We start from the raw sequence: 23444 nt of genomic DNA on the forward strand, positions 1-23444 counted from the left end.
GTCTGAGAGAGAGATGGATGGATTGTGAAGTTCTCTTTTTATTAATGTCTGTACTGATGCTAAAAGTCTCCCTGCCCCATTTTATAATTCTTGTAAGAAAAGGAAAAACATATCCTTAAAAGCAGATGGGCTAATTATCAGGGACTGTAGATTCCTGGGCACTGTTGCTAAGGGAGTGTTGCCGTGGAAACTGAAGCCTGCTGAGACGCCTGCCACTGTCACTGTGAAGATCTTACCATTACCCAGCCGCCCCCCCCCCCTACCTCTCAGTCTCACTACCTCTTCAGTTCTGTTTATTTTCCCCAGAATCCTAGCAAAAGGTCAGGAGCAGCAGCAGCTAGTTAAACAGATTTGCAAACAAAGACTTTAAAATCAGATTTCTAACCTCTCTTGACCATTAGCATAATGATTACTGTTTGTTTATTACATTTAATTGGGGTCATGTAGCTTTTTCAAATTCCAATTTAACTTTAGAAAGCTTGAACTGCTCTTCCTAGAAGCAAAGCAAAGGCTGAATATGCATGCATATGACTAGCAGCAATGGGTGGTTTATAAATTACATTGTCAAATACTGTTATAGCTTGATAAATGATTTGTGTTTTAAAAGGAACATGGAGTGCTCTTTCTTTCTTTCTTTCTTTCTTTCTTTCTTTCTTTCTATTTCTTTCTATCTTTCTTCTCGTACATTGTCCCTGGTTCACTGTCTGACTTTAAATAGTCTGTCTAGTTTTGCTGCAAGGCTTCTGGATCTCTTGTCTGCTAAACTGAAATGATCAACAAACATGCCTGGCAGATTGCTGGCCACCTGCAGTGCCTTGATGTTTCGCAGTGCTATTGCCTTACTGCTCCAGCCCTCTGCAGACTGTGGGAGTCCTGACTGAAGCGCAGATACTTGAGGCTGTCAGTCTAGATCTTAATCACACTTTTCAAGTCAGTATAGAGCTCTGAAACCAGGTTTGAAAATGTCCTATAACATTGGGATGGAGATTTAAGAAATGATGCATTTATTCATAGATTTAAAAAAAAATAGATAGACCTAACAGGTTGAAAGGAAATAATAATAATAATAATAATAATAATAATAATAATAATAATAATAATAATAATAATAATAATAATAATAATAGTAGTCGTAGTAGTAACAATCACCTAAATCAGGTGGATTCTACAGTTACAGACAGCAGACAGCATGAAGATGAGGTGGGGGGTTGGGTGAGCTGAGTGATGTTTCTTGAACTGCTGTTTGTCTCACACATTCTTTTCTTTGTCTTTCAGGTTTTCTTCGCAGAAGATGTGGGCTCGAATAAAGGAGCTATCATTGGGCTGATGGTGGGAGGTGTTGTCATAGCAACAGTCATTGTCATCACCTTGGTGATGCTGAGGAAGAAACAGTACACCTCCATCCATCACGGCGTGGTCGAGGTGAGCAGGCAGTCCTCTCTGGGAGGGAGAGGGGCAGTGTGGTCTAGTCGTGAGAGCTGAGAGACGGGAAGGGAGGCAGTCTGATCTGGATTGTCAGCCCTCCATTACCCCACACTGCCTCTGTGTGGCAAACTGAACAAAGCAGTGCAATCAATTATGAGCAGTTTGTTGTAGAGACCAGTTCTGCTGAAAGTAGTTTTGTTTTATGGGGATAAAGGTGGTAACAATTTTGGATTTCTCAAAATATATATTTCTGTATATTGTGGTTTTTCAGTCCTGTATTTAACCAAGTGAAAACAAGTTGAGAAAAAAAATATCATTTGCAATGGTGACCTGGCCAAGAAGGCTCAGCAAAGACTACATACAAGTGTACTTTTTTTTTAATTAATTTTTTTTTTTTTAATACAACAATTCCATACAATTATTACATCACATACAAAACTCCATAAGTAAAAACAATAAAAGCTAATTCAGTGCAGGCTTAGCAGCTGTCAATAGCAAATTCAGAAAGCTACAGGTGCTTGACATGGTTATGAACAGACACATACACACTCAGACTGCGAACGATGGTCTTCTGACCTCTCTCTTGTTCCCTTGCAGGTGGACGCAGCAGTGACCCCGGAGGAACGCCACCTCTCCAAGATGCAGCAGAACGGTTACGAGAACCCCACCTACAAGTTCTTTGAGCAGATGCAGAACTAGGGCCCCTTCCCTCCCCTCCTCACACCCCCCAACGCAACTCCTACCCCCACCCTCCAAAAACACAATGCAGGACTAGAAAATGTACTTACTTCCCTAACCCTTACCCTTTAAATAATTGTTCCTTCCTTACCTAACTCTAAATGGTCTCAATCTACATTCTTAAAGCCACACAACCCTAACTACAGTTTGTCCATTCAATGCATAAGCCATTTTAAAACCCCAATGAGAAGTAACAAAACACAAACTAGAATTTAATAAAATTGTAAGAGCATTTAAAATGTAATTCAATACAGTACATACTAACAGGAATACTAACATTTTCCCACATTTAATATTCCACTGCTTGGCTTCACAACTAATTCAACATTGCACACATGCATTAAATGCCTGTTACACACTGCTGTGCTCACTAGCATAATTATTGAAGGCTTATTACAGGACACCTAAAGTTCATCCCTTATCATCTTTTCTAATGTTCATTCACTCCACTTGTATTCCATGCCGAACAGAACATATGTGTCTATTCCCTTAGTATTTGCATTCAGTTCTTTTAAAGGAAGAAAAACTAAATGTAAACCTTTCTTTCCCTCTCTTTCGGGTGGCAGCTGTGCTGTGTGTTAAACTCTTAGGTGACAGAGACTTCCTCATGAAATGTACTTTTCAACAAGCTTTTTGTTGTTTTTTTTCTCTCCAAAAAGAAAAAAAAGCGACACTCTGAAATTGAATGTTTTTTTATTTCTGTGTAATGTATAAATAAGATAGCTGTAACTAATTAGTGCATGACAATAATTACGAAAGAGAAAACATTAAAAAAAATGTGTTCTGCTATTTAAAGATGTAGAGACTGTGTTAGCAGGATTGTAAAGTTAGTATCTTGTGATCACGTGATTTAAAAAAAAATGAGAAACATGCTTTAAGATCAAATCAATTCAGTTCTGTGTCCAGGCTTTGCCTTCCGTGCCGGCTTGTGGCTCTCTTCCTCCTGGTGTCGGAGGCTGTTTTTGTTTTTAAATTTTCACATTTTTATTTTGGCTTACTATGCATTGTGAGAAACTACCGTAGAAGTTCCTTACAACTTTTTTTTTTTCTTTTTCAGATTTATTTTTAAATTGTATTATTAATATTTAGTTTTTTTGTGCAGTTGCATTCATGTAAAGGTGGTTGCTGCTTCTTCTGTGTTTATGATATTAAAAAATACAGGAAAAGAAAAAAAAACAAAAACCTTGCCCTGTTTTGGAATGTTTTTTGGTGTGTGTCTTTGTGCTCTCACGCCTCCAGCACAGGGTTGAGGAGTCTGCGTGGCCCGGTGGAGAGGGATGAAGGAATAGCATCTCCCGCTCTCCTCACTGCCAGGTTGCTGGTATCACTTGTTGGGTCCTGTAACAGCAGAGCGCGTGTAGGAGTAGCTGCAGGGTGATAAAGTGGGGATCACAGGGCAGGCAGGCAGGCTGTTCAACCCCTTTCCATTCTGTACTCGCTTTCCTTTGTATGATGTTGAGGTTTGTTGTGTTTTTTGTTTTTTAATAGATGTATATTTCGAGGAGTCCCTGTTAATTCTGTAGTACCTTTTGAAGTTTGGGGTGTCGGGGGATGAGTGAGGGAGCCTGACTGTCTAAGATAGCCCTCAGGCCAGTTTTATTGTTCCATAAAATGGGAGGAATGCCAGGGTGCAGCTCATTTAATCAAGCACTGTGCACATCCATTTTGGCCTAAATTGGGTTGAAGGAAGCTTTTGTTTCAACATCTTACTAATTAGGATCAAAGTCAAATTCTGCTTTGATAAGAATGCCTGAAGTTGACCAGACTTTTCACCCTGAGTGATTCTATTGAAGACATTCCTAACAGTAAACAAAGACAACAAACAAAGCTCTGGAAGGGTGTGGTTTTGCAAACTCCACACCTGCAGTATTATTGTGTTTCTTAACCAATTAGATTCCTGCAGGTTCACACCATCAGGTTGAGTTAGAAGCTGTTCTAATTCGATTCTCAAAAGGGGCGTGCTGCCTTTTTTCTTTTTTTAGCCAGTCAGGACGGTCCCAAAGTTCAAAGGGGTGTGGATAATATATACCTAACCAATGTGCTGCTGATTGTGATGGATTTTATTTTGGCTAGCTTTTGTTGCAGGAAATTGATTGCTTATAAATTGTATTCATGGATGACAATAGACGACAAGGAAAAATAACTCAAGTTTCTTCAGGACCAGACACTGCTGGTCTAGAAAGGGTCCAGTAGCAGACCCCATTCAACCCCAGCCTTGATAACCCTGGGGTGACTGTAAGCAACTCTGCCTGTATTTGATACTATATACAAGCGACAACCCTGTTCAATCCCAGTACAGGGATCAAACTGATCACCGGCCTCACCTGCGCACATAGGTATTGTTTGTTATTTACAGTTTATGCTGAGGACTGGCCACTGTATTTTAGGAGCTTTGTTATTTCTCTTGTCCATGAGTGGAATTTCTTCAAGCCCCCTATCCCCATCCCTCAGTGGAACAGGCCTGCTGTGGTTTACACTGGCTCTGGGTTCAGAATAACTAGTAGGGAGACACCAATGATTTTTTTTTTTTTTTCCTGTGGGACTGTACAAACATTGCTTTGATTCGGAAAGCTTTCTACACTGTATTACATAAATAAACTTTAAAGGAAAAAAAAAAGTATCTGTCTTGCGTTTTGGTTTTGTCTAACGATGTAGGTTTGTGAGGAGTGGGTGGGCTGTGAAGAGGGCAGGGAGAAGATTTCATGATTACTCAGTACTTTAAAAGTAGGAGGCCAGCACCCCTAAATTGTCAACTGTTAATTTACCATACATTACGAGTAGGTATTGCAGATCAGAATCGGGCCTTTGTGTACCAGGGTTATGTAAAACAAACATGAAACCATTCTACTAGCACAAAGCAGGCGTGTAAGATGTTTTGGGTACATTTTGGACCGTGTACCCCTATGTATAAATATAGCATAGTCCAAATCACTTTCCTGTATAGGAATAGGGATTTAAAATTTGTCCCATCCTTCTCATTGACAGCAACTGACTTTGATGGGGAAACTTGCTTGATGATTATCCAATGCAAATTATGCTAGATGGGTATCAAACCTCAAACTGTAAGAAAAACAAAATATATAGTGATATACTATAGTGTCAAGGACATTGTCAAAACAGTTTTTCTTCAGGAATATACTACTGGACAGTTTTGCAGTATCAGTATATAAGAGATAACATTAAGCTCATATTGGTAATGATACATTATTTTATTAATGATGAACAATTCAACACATAGCAGCCATACAAAATAGGGGTTAGTCTTGCTGATAAAAGAGGGTTTGGTGTATCATGCAAGATTATTATTTGTTTTAAGTATTTAAAAAAAAATATTAAAAAAAACATAAACCTCAAATAAACTAAAGGAACTTTAGTCCAGGATACAATCGTTTTGATTTAAGTGCAATTCAATATACTGCAGTGAATTGGGATTACATATTGACAAATGTGTTTTAATCTAATATAAACAGCTCTCCGTATATAGTGCTGCCCACATCACTGAATGTTCTGATTTATTACTTAAAAGGTGAGGCCTCATAGATGGCGTTGGAATGTCCTTGGAATTCTGGGGTCCTGTGGGATGAGCCAATCATACTGTCAAGGGCTTATTATTTTAGATATTTAATAAGACAAATCTCAGTTACTGAACAACCCCCATCCAAATAAACCAGAGCAACACCTTCCAAATGAAATGCTGGAGCTCTTTGCACCAACGTGCCTGTGTGTTGTGAATACTCCAGTTCCCAACTCCTCTCACAAATACACTTTACTGCACAAAGAAGTTGCAATGGCTAGCGAGTTCAGCGTTTTGATTGATTCATCTTCTCCACGATCATGGTCCTGTTGTCGTACTTGGCACATGTTCATTGGGTATCGATTTGGGTGTAGTAAAGATTGCAAGTACAGACCACAATGCTACTGAAAAGAAAGAGTACTGTGCATGGATGCCGTCTTCTTTCTGCTGGGTTATCTTGTGAATTACTGAATAGACAAGCCTTTACTGTATTTATATAGTTACAATGAGTTGTCACAAACTGAAAGTTGTGTTTTTGTACCATTTCTTTTTTTTCTCTTGCCTGTAAGGCACTGTAACTAGGTTGTCATGTCCTGTCTTGTCTTCCCCAATCTGCTTGCTAATTTAACAAGACCATGTGAGGTAAGCATTCGGTATTAGCTTGGCCACGGTTACTACCACCACTGGCCTCTGGTGAAGAAATCACATAATACAGGGCAAAGGGAAATGGCACCTGTTGAACAGCTTTTAAAAGACAGCAAGCTCGACAGAGATTTCTGAACAAAAGAAATCAGGGAGCTTGTGATACATCTCTTTCCTACATTAAATCTGTCATTCAGTGCTGCAATCAATCAGACTTCTCCATTGGGCTATAAATTTGCAAAACCCATTCATTTCTCCAGGTTATAGAAGTCTAATCAAATGTGTCTTCACAGAATAATGAAATTACCTGTATTTAAGTAACAAATCTATCAGCAGCTTGAAGCGAAGTACAAGGGAATTTTAACCCAATAAACAGCACGTACCAGCACACCTGGAGGTTGCCGTTGAGTATTTTTTTTGTTGACAGGAAAAAAAAAAATCACCTTAGCGAGCAAAAGAAAAAAAACAAAAAAACACAGAAACCCCATTTTATTAAAAATGTTTTTACTCGATTACATGTCCGATTTCAACACAAGGAAATCAAATTAAACAAAAGCAGAAATTCATCAAGCTTTACTGTATAAAACAGAACAGAATACAATGGGAATATGGCTATCAAAACGTAATTATATACAATGTAAATGCTAAGGTTGTACATATGCAAAAGCAAACAAGATCAGTCAACTGGAGTGACTCCTAAACTGGTTGCACACCCTGATGAGACCACATGTGTGTGCAAACTATATAGCGCCCTGCCATCGGGACATGATGGCAGGATTATGCTAAACCCTACACACACACACATTCATACACAGACAAACAAAACTCTCACCTCTCACTCTGACACACCAATAGGGACACTCACAAACATTTTTCCTGATCTGCTGACCATTTTTCTGAACCCACAAAATAAAATAACCTTTCAAAAACAGAAAAAGTATATATATTATTGACACACATTTCTAGCAAGTTCTGCTAAAAAAAAAAAAAAAAGGTGTGTTAACATAGTCTTACATTCAGCATAACACTGACCACTTGAAAAAACTCCACTTTTGTATGACGGTCAGGTCTCCCTACTACAATTATCTTTGGTTGTTGAAATTTTTTAACAGTAATAAGGATGCATTGAATCAATGATTTTTATACCAGACTTAATACCTGATCCCCTTTAAAATATTAAAACAAGCTTGGAATTCTGATTATTTGGAGACTAAAATACTTGCTTTTGACTTTGTGCATGAGCACATATTTTTTCTGTACCCGTGATGTCTCAGTACAGTGTAGTAGGCCAGCTGCATACAACCAAGTCTCCGTCTCCAGGGTGCAGTCACATTGTTAGTACAGAAGCTTCACAAAAGACCACTTTCACTAGACCGGATCAGCTGGCTCATAGTATTACTCCCTGCACCATGTGGCCCCCTACACAATAGTGTGTCTAAATCAAACTGTAGATTAAGTCTACTGTGTAAAATATAACCAAATTGTTTTAAGGGTCAAAAAAGGTCTTCATTTAAAAATACATCTTTAAATGTTTGGTTCATCAGAGGGAAAACAGTGTGCCTAGGCGCCTTTCCTTGTATGCCTTCTATATTTCCTATTTGGTTACTGGGGTTGTTTAAGAGTCAAACAGCTTTAATATTGGTCTCAGAGAAAGATGTCCAGCAGTCCAGGAACAATGCTTTTTGTTAGTTTTCCTCTGCCACTCCATGCTCCCCCTCCCCTTTCCTTTTCCCTTCCCCCTCCCCCCAGGCTGTCCCCTCAGCCCCTTCAGCTGCTGTCCTTGTCCCCCTGCATGGTGGCGAGGGTGACGGTGGTGACAGGCTGGCTCAGGCCGTGAAGCTGCATGCGCGCCAGCTTCTTCTGCTCACACTCCGTCACCAGGTGGTTGAGCTCCCCCGCGCTGTAGCCGATCAGCGTCTTTAGGTCACACACAAACTTGTAAACAAAGCGCTTTCCTTGAACCTTGCAGATCATATCTCCATCGTAGTAATACCTGAGAGAAAGAGAGGGGCAGTGAGACCAAGACCCCCAGCAACAATTCCCAAATCAACCAGACTTGGATTAAAATGTCTGGAGTTGTTTGGTACCGAAGAGAACACTGTGCCCCAATACCTCATACTTCGTGTTCTGCGTTTTTGGTTTTTATCTTTTTAAAAAATAAATAAATAAATAATCGGTAGCGTGGAATATGATGCGTAGCAGTTCGGTTACGGATTAATAATGTCCCTGGTATGTATGATGAGCAGAATCTGTGCAAGTCGAAGCCACAAGTTAACTGGTACTTTGCTAACGTTTGGGCAATCGCTGTGCTGATGGAAACGGTACCTACAGAAGGTATGAACATGACATCAGCACAAAACAAGCCAGGTTTATTTGCCTTGAAATCATAAAAATAAAATTAACAGAACTGGACCAAGCCATCGGGAGACGCGTCAAATCACACTGGACATTTCCATCAATACGTTCCATGTAAGTTTACCAACTAAAGCATTACCCTTTTCTGTCAAATATTTACGATTAAGATTGTCGGCGTTGGGCAGTGTTTTAGCTGATGGACAGACAGTACTGTCACACAAAGTCACCGATACATACCTCTGCAATAGACAGTGGCTGTCCAAAGCAAGCACGAACATGTCCCTCAATGCAGCAGTATTTGCAGCGCTATGCATCCTCTGCCTCATCTGACCCACTTTTGCTTTTTGTACACTTCGAAACATTCATTTTCTTTTGAATATTCATAAACTGATTTACATTTTCTCCCCATTTCTCATCCACTAAAAATATTATACTTTCGTGTACGTATTTCAATTTAGTTTTTGATCAAGCTAGTAGTTACAATAAAATCAGACTTTGGCCAACATAAATCAGGTGATAGTGTGTTTGTAAAGTGACAGAGAACCACAGTTGAATGTTATTTGATCATCTGACATCTAAACATCTGCTGTATCCTAGGATACAGTGTATGGCTGCTTATTACAATGTCAAAATAAAACAGCATTTTAATCAAATTATTGTGTATTTCCTAGAAAATAGTACTGGGATAATATTGAATAATAGACAAAAATCAGGTATAAAATCAGTAAAAACCGACATCCTGTTAAAAAAAATAATAATAAATCCTGTATTTTTTTGGGAAAATTCGTAATAAACCGGAAATGCGGAACGCTACTCATACTACAGTAGAACCTCAGAGTTATGAACACCAAGCTTACGAACTGACCGGTCTACCGAATGCCCCACTTTCAGCCGCAAGTATGCAATCACTCAACTATTATTATTATTATTATTTATTTCTTAGCAGACGCCCTGCTAGGCACTCCTATGTGTCGTGCTGGTCATGGAGAGAGCAAAATTACTAAACATTTGCATCATTATATACAACATGATAAATACAATCATACTTGATTAAGCATTTTTAAAAGATGACTGTTTCTACATGTTCTGAACTTTGATCACTCTAAAAAGGGAACACACTGGCATTCCTATTCTCAGTCATATAAAAGCCTGGTTGCAGACTATTGTAGGTTCTTACCTGAGGGCGCGGCTGAGCTTCTCGTAGTTCATGGTGGGCTTGTTCTTGCGCTGGCCCCACTTGTGTGCCACCAGCTCGGGCTGGTTCAGTTTGAACTCTCCGTCGTCACCCACCCAGGAGATGCAGTCTCGAGCGTCCTTGTCAGTGAGGAGTTCCAGCAAGAACTGCCACAACTGGATCTGACCATTATTACCTGGGAAAGCAGAGAAGAGTGAGGAATCTGTCACTCACATAGTGTAGATTTCCTATTCTAAACTCCAGTGGGGTTTATTTTTAATGTTGGCAATATGTTTCAACTTATATTCTCATAAACTAGGTTTTGTCAGACTTATGGCTCTTTATAGACTACCCTAAACACACACAGACTTGTGCCTATCCTCTCAGTTTCCTATTTACAGTCTCCTCCCATATTACACACACAAAATGCATAATCTCCGATTCCTATGAGAAAACACACACTTGTAGATAACCTCTGCTTTTAGCTCTCACCTGTCCTGTTGCCCGGAGAGCTGCGGTCCTCTCCCCCAGATATCCTGGGGGCTCGCTGCACCTTGCTCTGCTTGCCTGTGTTATTCAGCACTTTGATGGCAGTGGGGGTGGTCTGCTGGACTGTGGCTGGGATGATCTGAACAGCTGTGTGGTGTGGAAAGACATGGAAATCAGAATCAGAATCAGAAAATACAATGGCCTTACTTTGCAAATATAGTGTGAAAGGTATGCTATGATTTCCATTTCATGAGAGTAGGCGTTAAAACTTCATACTGAAATCGGACTTGGTTCTCGCCAAGATAAGTACCAACTAAGACGTAGCTTATTTTACTGTAGACTAATGTGATCCATCTGTGTTTCCTTCCATCTGATGATGTAGATATCCTTCTGCCTGGTGTTGATGGCTGAAGTGTAATGCTAGCATATTTTGCCTCCCTGGTGCAACAGCAAACACAACGGCTGCAATGCTGGCTCCAGGGATCAACCACAGTGCGGCCTCCCTAGCGCATCAGCATGACGACAGTCTGGACTGAGCTGAGTAGGGTACTTCTCTGGGGTCTTCAAGTGGGCACCTTCCATCCTTAATGTTTCGTCGACTAGCCCACAACACCGTAAGAGGGCTCGACAGCGATTCTGGCGTCCCAGTATCAGCCCCCTCCGTCCCCCACTCAGCTAAGCCCAGCTTACTTACCTTCCTTTACATCAACGTTTTGTTTTTTTTCTACTGTGCTTGAGGTCCCCAACCAGAATCTTTTCGTCTCAACCAGAGCCAGTTGCTGCTCCTCTCTGCTGCTTCAGATAAGTTCTTCACTATGTGTCGCAACTCTTGAACACTGAATCCAATGTCTCTGAGAAACCAGGTTGTGGAGTGTGCCACAAATCTTCAACAACCCACCTCCACTGGGTAAACCTGGACTCTCCATCCTCACTGCTCCACTTCAGCAGCTAGTTGAGCGTACTGAAGTTTCTTCCTTTCATACGCCTCATCCACAGCATCCTCCCATGGCACTATTAACTCTACCAGGTGAACAAGGCGTGCTGATCCAGACCACAAGACAGTATCAGGTCAAAGGTTAGTGATGGCAATCTCAGGTAGGAAAGCTTCCAGTTGTCCTAGACGAGTTTTGGTTTTAATACCTTTTCTTGGTGGTTGCTCCCCAGGACGGAGGAATGTTGTTCTTCGTGTGTCATATATTGCTGGCATTGGTGGCAACCTGTTGGTCATGCTGCACTTGTCTTCCAATGCTAAGGCCAAACATCGCAGCACCTGGTCATGACGCCAAGTAAACCATCCTTGGCTAAGACCCACCTTACATCCTGTCAAAATGTGTCTTAAATGTAGCTGGCTATGTAGTAGGGCTTCTGGTTTCCATGCACATTTCTGCCTATCAGTATGTCTGTGTCTGAGTCCAGATTTCTGTACTTTAAAATGTGTATTTATTGATTATTATTACTATTTTTTTTTTTTTTTTTAAACCATAAAGTAATGGTCCTTGAGATTGTCTTGGAAGATAACAACATACAAATCAGTTTTTTTTAATTGTAAAAGCAAGTCTATTCATAAAATGGAGATTTTGTAAAGATTCAATTATGCGCTTTATTTGTTTTTTCCTTGTGCATTTTGTCTGGTTGAATTAAACTCTGAAACATGTTTTGATTTTAGTAAGAGAGCAGTGTGTGTTTTGTTTAATGGAGGTGTGTTCGATATCACTGTGTTTTATGTGTACATATAAAAAAATAAGCTGTAAATAAAATTACTCACGCTGATCGATGGTGACAGTGGCGATTTGTCCACTTTGATCCTGGCTAGCCAGCACGTCTGAACAAGAAAATCAAAAACTCATTAACACATCTGTACACAGAAGGATTTATATAGATCTAACAGACATTGGTGACAATTCCATTTTTTTTAAAAAAGAGGGTCCTAATCTCCATTCTGGAACAGGCTATTGTCCAGTCTAAACATAAAGGCTGAGGGTGCTAATGCCAATCACTGTAAAGCCATACAGCTAGAGCATGTTTCTGTCACAAAGTGGAGAGGAACGTTCTAATAGTATTGCTACGATATATAAGACACCATCATTTGAAGCTGAACAAACATCTCTCATCTCATTAGCCAGGGTGAGTGAGACTCACATCTCACAACAGTTAACAAGGTGGAAGACCATTTAGGTCGCCAAAGCCTAGAGAACACACCATCTCACCATTGAAAAACAAAAAGCATTTAAAATCCTGATAAAATATCAGCACCTGTGGCAAAGCAGCCACAAGGGCATTACAGCATGGGGTGGAGCTGCACTTGAGCTGAACAGATTGTGCATCTACCTCCTACACTGGGCTACTGACAAACTGACAGAGGGGGCACACCAGCGCCACTATGGTGTACTATTTGAGGGCGGTTCATTCATTAGTAAGGGACCAGCACAGCAGGACAGATTATTGTCAAGCCTACTCTATACTTATGCAAATATCACATCCATTTATGAATAAAACTAAAATGCTAGAATTAAAAGCTTATCATTAGTGAAGACAAAAAACATTTGGTTGGTTCACAGTATACTGGTAGACTCTTGTAATGCAAATCAATTCAGAGCCCAAATGTTTCTCACATTGGTAACTCAAAGCACAGACTCTCTCCTGCAGTGTACTCACACTTCCGCAGCAGCTCCAGGTGGCTCCAGAGGATCTCTCCGTGGGGTACACGCTGCAAGAAGTCCTCTTGTGTGAATCCGCAGAGCTCTCTACCGGGGATGTGGATACTGGCTACATCCACGTCCACCATGCTGAACTCCTTCATCACCCACACCGCCCAGTGGATCACCTGGTCTGCTGTCCACTGCACTGGGTCTGGGGAGCACACAGCCAGCCGGTCGTCAGACAAAAGTCACAATAAAATACATACTACAGGGTTTTCCATAATGATATTGCCTATAATACCCATTTAAGGGACACCCTGTACAACATGATATGACCACGACAGTATAACTATTTTGTAAAAAGGCAAAGATTTTGTGACATAGAGGGAGCATGTATTCATACCAACTAAAGAATCAACCTCCAAGAGCCATTGCGTGGACTATGTATTGCTTTTGGTCATGTATCACAATACATGCGACTTTGAAACAGAATGAGTTGGTTCCCTGTAAGCTATATTCTCCGACATACAACACGGTGAAGTGGCACTAGCATTGTTTAAATCCTGACTGTATGACTGTGTGGTCCAACACAATAACACAGATGGGTGTAAGATGTAGGACACCACTAGTGTTAGAGGGGTTTCTCACCGTAGGGGATGCCCAGCCGGACCTGTTCTTTGCGGTAGCCCTCAAGGGCAGCGGCCCAGCGTGTGACCTGCTCAGAGGTCTCATCAGCGATGATGCCCCCCACTATGTGTTTGTTGCCATCCAGGGTGATGACCTGACCCTCCTCTACCAGCTGATCCTCTTCCACCACCCCCGAGTGTGCGTCCGGGTCAATCACAACCTCCACCGTCTCCACCGGCTTCACGATCTCCAAGATATTCAGCTTGGGCTCCACGCCTGCCAGGGGAGACATGCACAGACACAGACAGAAAGGGTTAAGGGACCCAGCTCACTGGCACACTAGATACAGGCTTAGTAAACTTTAGTCTTATAATATCTGAATACTATAATCAAGTTACCTGGACTGTTCCCCACTAAGCAGAAACTGTATTTTCTGATGGGACTGTCCAGGGTAAAAGAAGGCAGGACATTTGCGATCTGAACTTGAACATGCAGGTTCACATCCCATTTCCCTTTTCAAGAGCATTGCAGTAGTAAAGATCTGAAAATCTGACGACTGCAAGTCACTGCTTGATAAAGTCATCCACCTCCCACTACAATTGTCTACTCCTGTTAAATGTATTTGTGTACCTCTACATTAGTAATAGATTTTAACCTAGTGTATAGCACCACCTGGTAGTCCTCTGCTGTAACTGTTGGATCTGAAAGGGGAAAAGTAAACTATTTTATGCATAACGCTACTGCTCAGCATGTTACAATCAACCAAAGCACAATGAAAAAAGTAAGAATGAAAGATGGTTTGTAACTGTTCAGATTGCTTGCAAATCCCCTGGTGCTCCAGTGGGCCGAGTGAGAAACAATTACCTTGTCTGGAGATGACCTGCACACTGAGCTGGACAGTCCCATCAGTCTTCACTCCTTGGTCAAATAGGCTGTGGTCAGGGTCCAGCTGGAGGAGACAGACAAGCAGAGACATGGTTAGACAGGTAAACTCCTGAAACTGAGGTTTGTGATTTTAAAATTCTAATATAAATAAATTACTTTTTAATTACTTTTCAGACACAAGTAACTTTTACTTGCTCTTTAAATCAATGCCTAAAATCATAAAAAAATGAACAACGTTAGACACTTATTTTGAATTTTGGGTCCCTATTAAGGCACATATTTAGGCCCAGGATATGCAGGATTCAGACCCCTGCAAAACCCCCAAAACGTTGCCACTTGTACCCACGCTGGGGGAGGACCCCCATAACCCCCTGCCTTCTACTTGGGATTTCTAGCCTCCTACTTTAAATGAAAACAGGTGTGGAGACAGAGGACAAATAAAAACAAAAAATAATTCTAAACAATTGCTATACGTGCTTTATCAACCAGCACGATACTTGTTTGTCTGTTCGTCCACTTTTTTTTGTTTCTCTGTTCGTTTAGCCATTGTGCCCTTTTTTTGAGTGTTTTGTTTAAATTGTTTAATTTAGTGCTGTTGCGTCTCAGTTTCACCAGCAGCTGCTGTTAATCCACTTAAATACTTTAGTGAATGACTTGCATCACAGAGCTATGAGACATCTGGAACCGCAGGGAGACAGGGTTACGACACCAGCAATTATTTTATTTATTATTATAATAATGGTATTTATTTGTTTACTTATTATATTTAGTTTATGTGTATTTGTTTAAATCGTCATTATGTTTTTCTTTTCAACTGGTTATGTATACAGGTAGTTCATTATATTGCAAAGTGCTTTGTTCATAACCTGTTATTTTGTTGTAAAAACTAGGAAAATCAATAAAATAATTCAATCTATATAAAAAAAAACAACATCAAGTAAACTAATTAATTAGGAATAGATACAGTTGAAGTTTGTTTTTTATTTACCTGAATATCTTGCAGACAAATCTCATGGCCTTCCAGCGAGCACTGGAGGCGGGGCTCCAGCAGTTTTTTGAGGTTCCCGATTGGTTCATTAATGTCGATGGCCTGGGTGACAAATTCAGCTGTTGTGATTGTCTGCTCCACAATCCTGCAACATAGAGACTCTCCATTTAACACTTGTAATAAAAAGCAAAATAAATATAAAACCCTAATTATATGAGGTCTTATATGTGGGTAAGAAATGTGTGCAACTATGTCAAGCACAAATGAACTCCAAGCTGTCTGCCTGTCAAGATGTATTAGGACAGAATGTGTCTGTTTGTTTGAGTGTATGCCAGTATGTCTACTTGCAGTTATCTGTCATGGTGTATGATGACACTTTGAGAAGTTGAGCAAGTGTGCGTGGGTGTTACGAGTACAGATGAGTGCTCACCCCTCTTCCATGCACTCCTGCTTCTCCTGTCCATCTATCTCAATCTCGATCAGCTCCTCCGTCTCTCCCTTCGACATGGTTGCCTGACAAAACACACAGAACTACTATCATTACACTGCATCCAAAGTCTTTGAATAGAAACATCTTCATATTTACCCTTCTTTTTCCATGTTTTCTTCAACTACATAATGAAAAGCTCTTTGGTAGACTCAACAATGTAGTTGCAAGGTAGTCTTTGTACTTTCAAATTATGAATTCATTTTTCATTTTTGACAAATACTGGGTGACTTTCACTGCAAATGTCCTGTGTGTATTATAATTCAATTGTAAAATGCATTGGTTTATAATACTTTACCAAACCACAAAATATTCTGCCAGCAACCACCTTACAGCAAACCATAACTGCACAACATAGTACAAGCAGGCTTCCATGTAAAGGTCATCTAACATCTATTTAATTGCAAAACACATGAGAATCAGGAAGCACAGCTCTGGTGCCCTGCTGCAGTGGCTGCTCAAACCTCACCAGAGTGTATGACATCACAAAGGCATCTGATTTAAAGAGAAATAAATGTATGGTTACCATGGCATCAAAAGCCTATTCCTCCAATGTTTGTTTTCAAACACACTTTCCTTTGACAAAGGATGTTAAACATACCGAAACATTGGGAAGTTGGCTCTTTTACAGTTTTCCATAGAGAGAATGTGCGTGCATAATCTGGTTTGTTTAGTTTTTACTGTCTAAACCTTTTAAAATAGAGGCTCGTGAGCTGCTGTGTTGATTCTAATATAAATATATATATATATATATATATATATATATATATATATATATATATATATATATACACACACAGTATAAAATTTAATTTACGGGATTTGCTGCGTGCAGATAGAAAACAAGCAAACGAGGGTGCAACATTTTATTAAACAAATCTTTAATACAATCTTTAATAAAATGTATAATAAAAGAATAACCTGGACAAAAACTACAATTACTATGCGCAATTGCATTAACATTATTTAAAGACTAGGTACATTTTATTAATAATAATAATAATAATAATAATAATAATAATAATAATAATAATAATATCTGGTTAATTTACAGGGTTTTTCTGTGAAACAATTAAATGGGCTTTTAAATCCTCCATGTTTTTCTCATTTAAAAGTGAAATGAAGAACGAGAAACCTAGAGTGCAACATAGTTTTTTGTATTAGTGTTAACACAATTAAGAACAGTGATTGTAATAAGGTGTATCTATCTCTATCTCGGTGAAAACCAAATTCATTATTAGTAAATAACAACTAATCATGTAATAAAAAAGAATGGCAGGCCTGTTTTGGCTTTTCTGTAATTACCTAACATAATTTATTTTAACTTTATACATTTCCTTTTGCTTCAAGATATATGGTGAACATAAGTATGGTCTCCCTCAGAAAAGCAAACTTGTGTTTTGTTTTTTTCCTTAATGTTTCAGCTTTTATATGAAGTAATTTAAGCTAAACGGGGGGTTCCATTAGTTAGCTACAATAACAGCACAATATTAAATACTGTACCTGAAAAACAATGAGATTTCCACTACATTCCAATACATTTACACTAGTGCAAACCTCGAACCTTTTGAAATACTGACCCTCTGGTTTTCTGAGTAACGTCGGTCACAGTGCTAATTAATCAAGATCTTCTCATTAGGTTACAATTTTGGCGTTGTTAGCAACAGCTTCCAACAGTTTCCAATTTCAGTTCGGAAAACTAGGTTATGTATTTGTAACGTCTGTCACACATGGTTTCGCTCGTAATCTCGCTTTTTTTTTGCTGATGACATTATTATTTCAAATATGTATACCATTAATACGGTGAAAAATTAAACAGTATATAAAATAGTGGCTTTTTGTGCCAATGCAGTCCGACTAGAAGGCCATACTGCCTTTTGGGTAGGACAACTACGACTGTACTAGGCCCACTGTTATTCACTCTAAGAAACCAACAGAAAACGTTTTAAAAACGTTACAGGGTATAACTGAAATGTTGAAAAGCTTATTCTGAAAATGGTTGGTGTTTTCGAAAAGATTTATAAAATTAAAAATATATCACTTTTCCGCCCCCATGTCGCAACAACGTAGTTTTAAAATGATGTAAATATACCGCGCCCTCTGCACGCCAGCGGCTCAAACAAACCCTCGCAATACTGTTGATTATATATATAAAGACATATCAAAATACACGCATCAAGTTTTAAATAAAGAGCTGCCCGGGGTTTACCAGGCATTCTTGTTTCAAATGTGAAAACTACAAACGGAAATGGAAATAAACGGAAACAAAAGATGTAAGCAGGCCGGAAATCCTGGCAGAGGTATAAACAGCGAGACTTTCTACCTTTCGAACCAGGGGACAGAAACTAACACTGTACTGAATAATAGCGGACAGACGGAGAGTTATTCAAATATAGATTTAAACTCCCCACACACAAGTCCTCAACAGATCCTTCGCTCGCAAGGTAAATACGAAAACTGAAATACAGAAGATGCCGTGTACTGCTGCTGGTGTCTCATCATCAGTACTTTCCAATTTTGATTCTGTCCAAAGCATCGATTCACCGATAAACCATTCCTTAAGCTTATATATACTTATTTTTTCACACAAACGCAGACGGGTATTTAAAATACACGTTTTCCACACATCAAGGTGTTAAGTGACACCAGCATTGATTAAATCTGACGTCGTCGGTTCAGTAAACACAAAAACTTCTACTCTGGGCCCTTACGAAAAGAGAGATCTGTGTAAGCAATACATTACTAAAAAGCTTCAAGATCACCAACGGTGAGTAAGCAAACTCGACAAACTAAACATTATTAAAAGTTACTAAACCACATAAGACCAAAACACGGTTTGACTACAATTCTATGCATACACAAAAACAGATCCCCACCAAAAGAACGGAGGACTGCACTGAGACGCGTATTAATTGTTCCGTATAGTACAGCAACACGAAGCTGCAGTCAAAGCCGTAGTTTCTTGTACAATACTGTAACTACTTAGCCACTTCTGTCTGAGAAAGTGCGGTAAACGCACGACTGCGACTGTTAAAAAAGACACCATTATGGAAACACACAACCACACCTCGCTGATTTTAACAGACTGGTATTTTAATACCGATATTTAAAGTAACTTACCTTCAAAACAGATATTTACAGGATAATATGTCCTAGAATTGAGTGGCTCCCGTTTTGCTCCGATTCTGAACCGAATTCAGCGGACAAGTATTAGGCGAGAGGGGGGTGGTTTGGTGGGAACAGGGCTATGCAAATAAAATAAAACAACCTCAAATGCATATAGAACATTTTATTTATCAACATGGCCTCTGTGCATCAGTGTATGTGTAGTACACGTGTGTATAAATGATCGTGTTTAATTTAAATATCAATTAAAGAAAGCACGGTGAACTGGACTACAATTCCCAACAAAGCCCTAGTCGCCTCATGTTGCTGGATAATTGAGCAGTTAAACCTTCCAAAATGGCAATTGTAGTCCCTCTTATACATTTAAACAAATACATTAAAAAGTAAAACCGCAGAGGCTGGTATGTTATCCAGATCCTTCTGTCCAATTGGAGTTATTGTGCAAAAATGGAATACAGCAAAAAATAATATGATTTCGAAATTCAATTGATCACCGGAAGCTGTAAAAGTGTAAACATTTTCTTTATCAGTAGTTTATTTACACAAAATTATAGACATCAATATACTATTTATTTATAAAAGTTGATTGTAGTCTTTGAATTGAAAAATATAATAAATATATATATTTTTAATTGAACACTGTAGTGTCATTTTAACCAGAGTGCACTGCGGCTTATCCATTTCTTTTCCCGTTCCCACTGTGCAGCGTATCAGCGGTTGAGCAAGGTGACTTTTTAAATATGGATTTTGTTGTGTTATAATAATACCAGAACTTAAGTAAGATTCATATGCGAAACCCTTCTATTATATATATATATATATATATATATATATATAGATATATATATATATATATAGATATGTGTGTGTGTTTTATAAACATATAGCTGCAAGTTTACACGTTAAGAATACGATTTGTGGTGTGGGTTTGCGTGTGAATTTGACATTTATTTATTTATTTGTTTGTTTATTTATATTGATGAATTATAAGAATGCAATTTCAATTTAATATTGCTTGCAGGACACATGTACAGTAATGGTAGCTAGCTACAAGGTGACTACTGTACAATTCAGCCGTCTCTCTGTGTGTTAATAAATATTATTTTCTATGGTTGTGCAATTATGTTTATAAATGCATAAAAACGTAATTCTAAGCCTCTTTTCAATATTTCTACGTTAAATTATTAGTCACAAAAAGTATGGTTACCTGCTTTTGTTTTGGCTTCAGATTGGCAATGGAAATGACTGCTACTTAAACCAATTTAGGGCATTGACCTCCTTACTTACACCAGTATGAATGACTGGGTTAGGGTTATGTTTTTGACTAACGTTATTGATTTGCCCGTCAATAACTGTTAAGGTTGGGGATAGGTTAACATAGTGGTGTAAATAGTAGAAGGAAATCAAACCACATTCAAAACACTGCGGTCTGTGTATAAGTGGCTACTTTTTTACACAACAGTGGTGTAAATAATGCATAATTCCTCTATTTACACACAGCACTGATAAAACATGACCCAAGATGTTACTCTTCTCATACTGAATGTAGGTCATTGTGACCTTATCTTTTACACTACTGACACCTAAACTATAGAAAACTTTGACTTGAGAGCCACCCCTCTCCTTGAGATTAACCTGTACATGGTCATTTCTTCTAACAAGATGCTTTTCTACCTGTAGTCACTCTTCCTGAGCTATGTAAATAAAACTGCCCACTATTGATTTCAATTAAGTGCCAGCCATGTTGTCCGTTTACTGTGTTCTCTATAACTTCCTTTATATTGTTCAACAAAAACATGTGTCTACTTGACATAGTTTTAACTTTGAGTTCTAATAAGTTATGGATGATCTCCCTATGTATTCACTCTATTCTCTAACCCCTGTCTTTCTCTTTCTCTGTACAGTGATACCCCAGGATGATTCTGCAGCACTTATCCCAGCTCTATCCCCTCCTGCGCGCGGCTGTCTCCCTGCAGCTACGCAGGAACTTGGGGCTGACGGCTGTCGCCTTTAACAAGGCAAAGGAGCTGGACCCCGTGCAGAAGCTCTTTGTCGAGAAGCTCAGAGAGTACACCACCAAGAGCAAGTGAGTACCTCGCTTGCTTGTGATCTGTTCAATCGGTCAGGACAACTCTCATAATTTAAAAACAACATCTATATTAGAGTTGACGTTTGTCACAGTATTTTGACCTTGGTTTTTGCAGTTGGCAACTGCCTATCTTGCAAGGCAGAAAATGAGGAGGTAAACTCAAAGCACGACGCTGACTTTAAAGAGACCTTTAAATGTACCTGGTTTGATTACTTATTGGTAGCTTCCATTGATTGAAGGTTGAGATGAATGTGAAAGCTACCTTGGCTTTTATACCTGTCAATCAAATGATCATATTTGCAGGTGTGTAGAGTTTTGCAGTCTAAACCACTTCTTTCTCTCTTCCCCCATCCTGCAGGAGTGCTGGAGGAGTTGTGGATGCTGGCCCAGAGTACCAGAGGAACGTGAATGATGAGCTGACCAAACTGCAGAGGCTGTACGGTGGCGGGGACCTCACCAAATTTCCAGACTTCAAATTTGTTGGTAAGTTCTGGTGCTCTGCTCTATGAATCCAAACCTGTACATCCTAGTACTGTTCGGCAAGTACTTCTCATTAGCATTGTTACTGTCGTGTCGTCCAATGCCTCAGTTCACTGACTCTTTGCAGCAAGCCAGATGGTTGCCTGTATCTACCATGTTTTTAAATTAAATGATTTCAAGAGACACCGACGTCCCCTCTCTGTCTTTCTTTTCCAGAGCCCAAGTTAGAAGAAGTGACCTCCAAGTAATTTCCTGCTCTGCTCCCTGCAATGTTGGTGTCCCTTGTCTTTCTTTTCATGTTACTGGATACTTCGGTAGTTATTTAATAAATAACTTTGTTAATGTATTTGCTCGTGAAATTCTTATTTCATATTGGGTTTACTTAACTAGAAATATATAGTGACTGGCGCATTGTTTGAGAGTAAACAGGTGTGTCTTGTGCAGTGTTTGAAGAGTTATGATTTGGTCAATGTAGCATCTGAGTTGCATGTTACAATATGCTGCACACATCTGCGGGCTTGATTTGTCATGAGTCACTCACAGAGTTGTTTTTTGGTAGTGGTTTTTGGCAAACATTGGGCATGTTGGTCAATGCACCTACATGTCCCTTGTGAAGGGATCCTTTTGCTATCACATGATTGTTGCATACAACTCACACAGCTTATGTAGCTCTAGCGTAGCGGGTGAGCCCGCGGGTCAGGCGGGTTTGGGTTAGATACATTTCAATAAACTTCGGGTTGGGGGTGGGTCAGCATTTGAGTGGCAGGGCAATCAAAATAGCGTAGTTTCATGAACATGAATTAAAGATTAAATGTTGAACAGCATTTTGGGATTCGTTATCTTCATTATGCATCGAAAGATAAGCCTGTGTACTTTTTAAATATATTTTACATATGTAAATGAATGATTAGTTATAGCTAAATGCAGTAGTTGTATATGAATAGTTATAAAACAATAGTAATTTAAAGGGTAATGATCACAAAACTTCATTTGGGTTGGGTGTGGGTCAAAATAATTGGTTCAATTAAGAAACTGAGCGATTGGTTGAAACAAAAACCAGCTGCCACAGTAACTCTCCAGGACCAGGGTTGGAGACCCCTGGTCTAGCGGATCAGACATTGCATAAAAATGGATTTTCTCATTTTACTCACTGTATACTGTTTAAAATGTACAGCAGTCTATCTTTTGTTTTGGACAAGATTCTGCAAACCATGTTTTTGTGTAAAAGTTTAAAGAATGGAAGAATATACAAAATGTTTGTGATATTCACTTTGTATGTAATGCTGCACAAACCAATTATTTGGATTGAGGTCTACATAGAAATCAGATGTTGACCATCAGGTGAGGGTTACTGGTGGGGATTGGGCTAATTTACCAAAGTGAAACAAGAGAAGAAACAGCTGCTTGATTTGTGTGGATTGCTGCTCTCCAGAGTAAGAAAATCAACATAAATCCAAGCAGCTGTTTGTTCAGTTGCTTTACTTTGAATGGAAAATTAGCCCTATCAACACCAGTGAGTCTCACCTGATTGTCAGCAGCTGATTTCTGTGCACAGCTCAATCCTTGGTTGGTGCAGTTCTAGTAATGTGCCTCTAATATTCGTTGTACACGTGTCAATGGTTACAGCTTAAAAGGGAGCTGGGTTGAAGTACGTGAAACAAACCCAGGGCTAGGGCTTGGGCTGGCAGTCAATTACTAAGATTCCTGAACTTGAATTACAGCTTTAAACAGTTATTTTACATGGCAATGTTTATGGTAGTACCATAGGTGTATTTTCTCCCCTATG

At 39.3% G+C, this 23444-nt stretch overlaps 3 protein-coding genes across 12 annotated transcripts in view; 2 read left to right on the top strand and 1 right to left on the bottom strand.

Moving 5' to 3' along the window:
* LOC117405677 (amyloid-beta precursor protein-like) overlaps positions 1 to 3344 on the top strand; it is a 58540-nt gene extending 55196 nt beyond the window's left edge. For both annotated transcript variants that reach the window (XM_034008920.3, XM_034008921.3), the window contains 2 exons: positions 1276 to 1422; positions 2023 to 3344. In XM_034008920.3, coding sequence (XP_033864811.1) covers positions 1276 to 1422; positions 2023 to 2124 — 249 coding nt within the window. In that variant the 3' untranslated portion in view covers positions 2125 to 3344. The remainder of the gene's footprint in view (positions 1 to 1275; positions 1423 to 2022) is intronic.
* Positions 3345 to 6791: 3447 nt separating this feature from the next.
* On the bottom strand, positions 6792 to 19506 carry LOC117406082 (GA-binding protein alpha chain-like). Of its 7 annotated transcripts, none has more exons than XM_059030201.1 (10): positions 19084 to 19506; positions 15907 to 16007; positions 15477 to 15621; positions 14468 to 14552; positions 13625 to 13879; positions 12993 to 13187; positions 12103 to 12159; positions 10341 to 10484; positions 9852 to 10044; positions 6792 to 8312 (listed from the first exon to the last, which is right to left on the bottom strand). In XM_059030201.1, the coding sequence occupies exons 2-10, from the start codon at positions 15981 to 15983 to the stop codon at positions 8087 to 8089; spliced, it is 1377 nt and encodes a 458-aa protein (XP_058886184.1). In that variant the 5' UTR covers positions 15984 to 16007; positions 19084 to 19506; the 3' UTR covers positions 6792 to 8086. The 7 variants fall into 7 exon arrangements, with proteins under 7 accessions (XP_058886184.1, XP_033865725.1, XP_058886186.1 ...); XM_034009834.3 differs by having other exon boundaries at positions 15907 to 15989; positions 19084 to 19504; XM_059030203.1 differs by lacking the exon at positions 19084 to 19506 and adding an exon at positions 18840 to 18923 and having other exon boundaries at positions 15907 to 15989.
* Positions 18267 to 22004, top strand: LOC117406083 (ATP synthase-coupling factor 6, mitochondrial-like). 3 transcript variants are annotated; one of them, XM_034009839.2, is made up of 4 exons: positions 18267 to 18407; positions 20994 to 21175; positions 21537 to 21661; positions 21875 to 22004. In XM_034009839.2, exons 2-4 carry the CDS (start codon positions 21006 to 21008, stop codon positions 21904 to 21906), a joined length of 327 nt encoding a protein of 108 aa, XP_033865730.1. In that variant the 5' UTR covers positions 18267 to 18407; positions 20994 to 21005; the 3' UTR covers positions 21907 to 22004. The 3 variants fall into 3 exon arrangements, with proteins under 3 accessions (XP_033865730.1, XP_058886189.1, XP_033865729.1); XM_059030206.1 differs by lacking the exon at positions 18267 to 18407 and adding an exon at positions 18603 to 18730; XM_034009838.2 differs by lacking the exon at positions 18267 to 18407 and adding an exon at positions 19699 to 19815.
* The last annotated feature ends 1440 nt before the right edge of the window (positions 22005 to 23444 follow it).

Source organism: Acipenser ruthenus, chromosome 9 (genome assembly GCF_902713425.1).
Source record: "Acipenser ruthenus chromosome 9, fAciRut3.2 maternal haplotype, whole genome shotgun sequence".
Lineage (NCBI taxonomy): Eukaryota > Metazoa > Chordata > Actinopteri > Acipenseriformes > Acipenseridae > Acipenser > Acipenser ruthenus.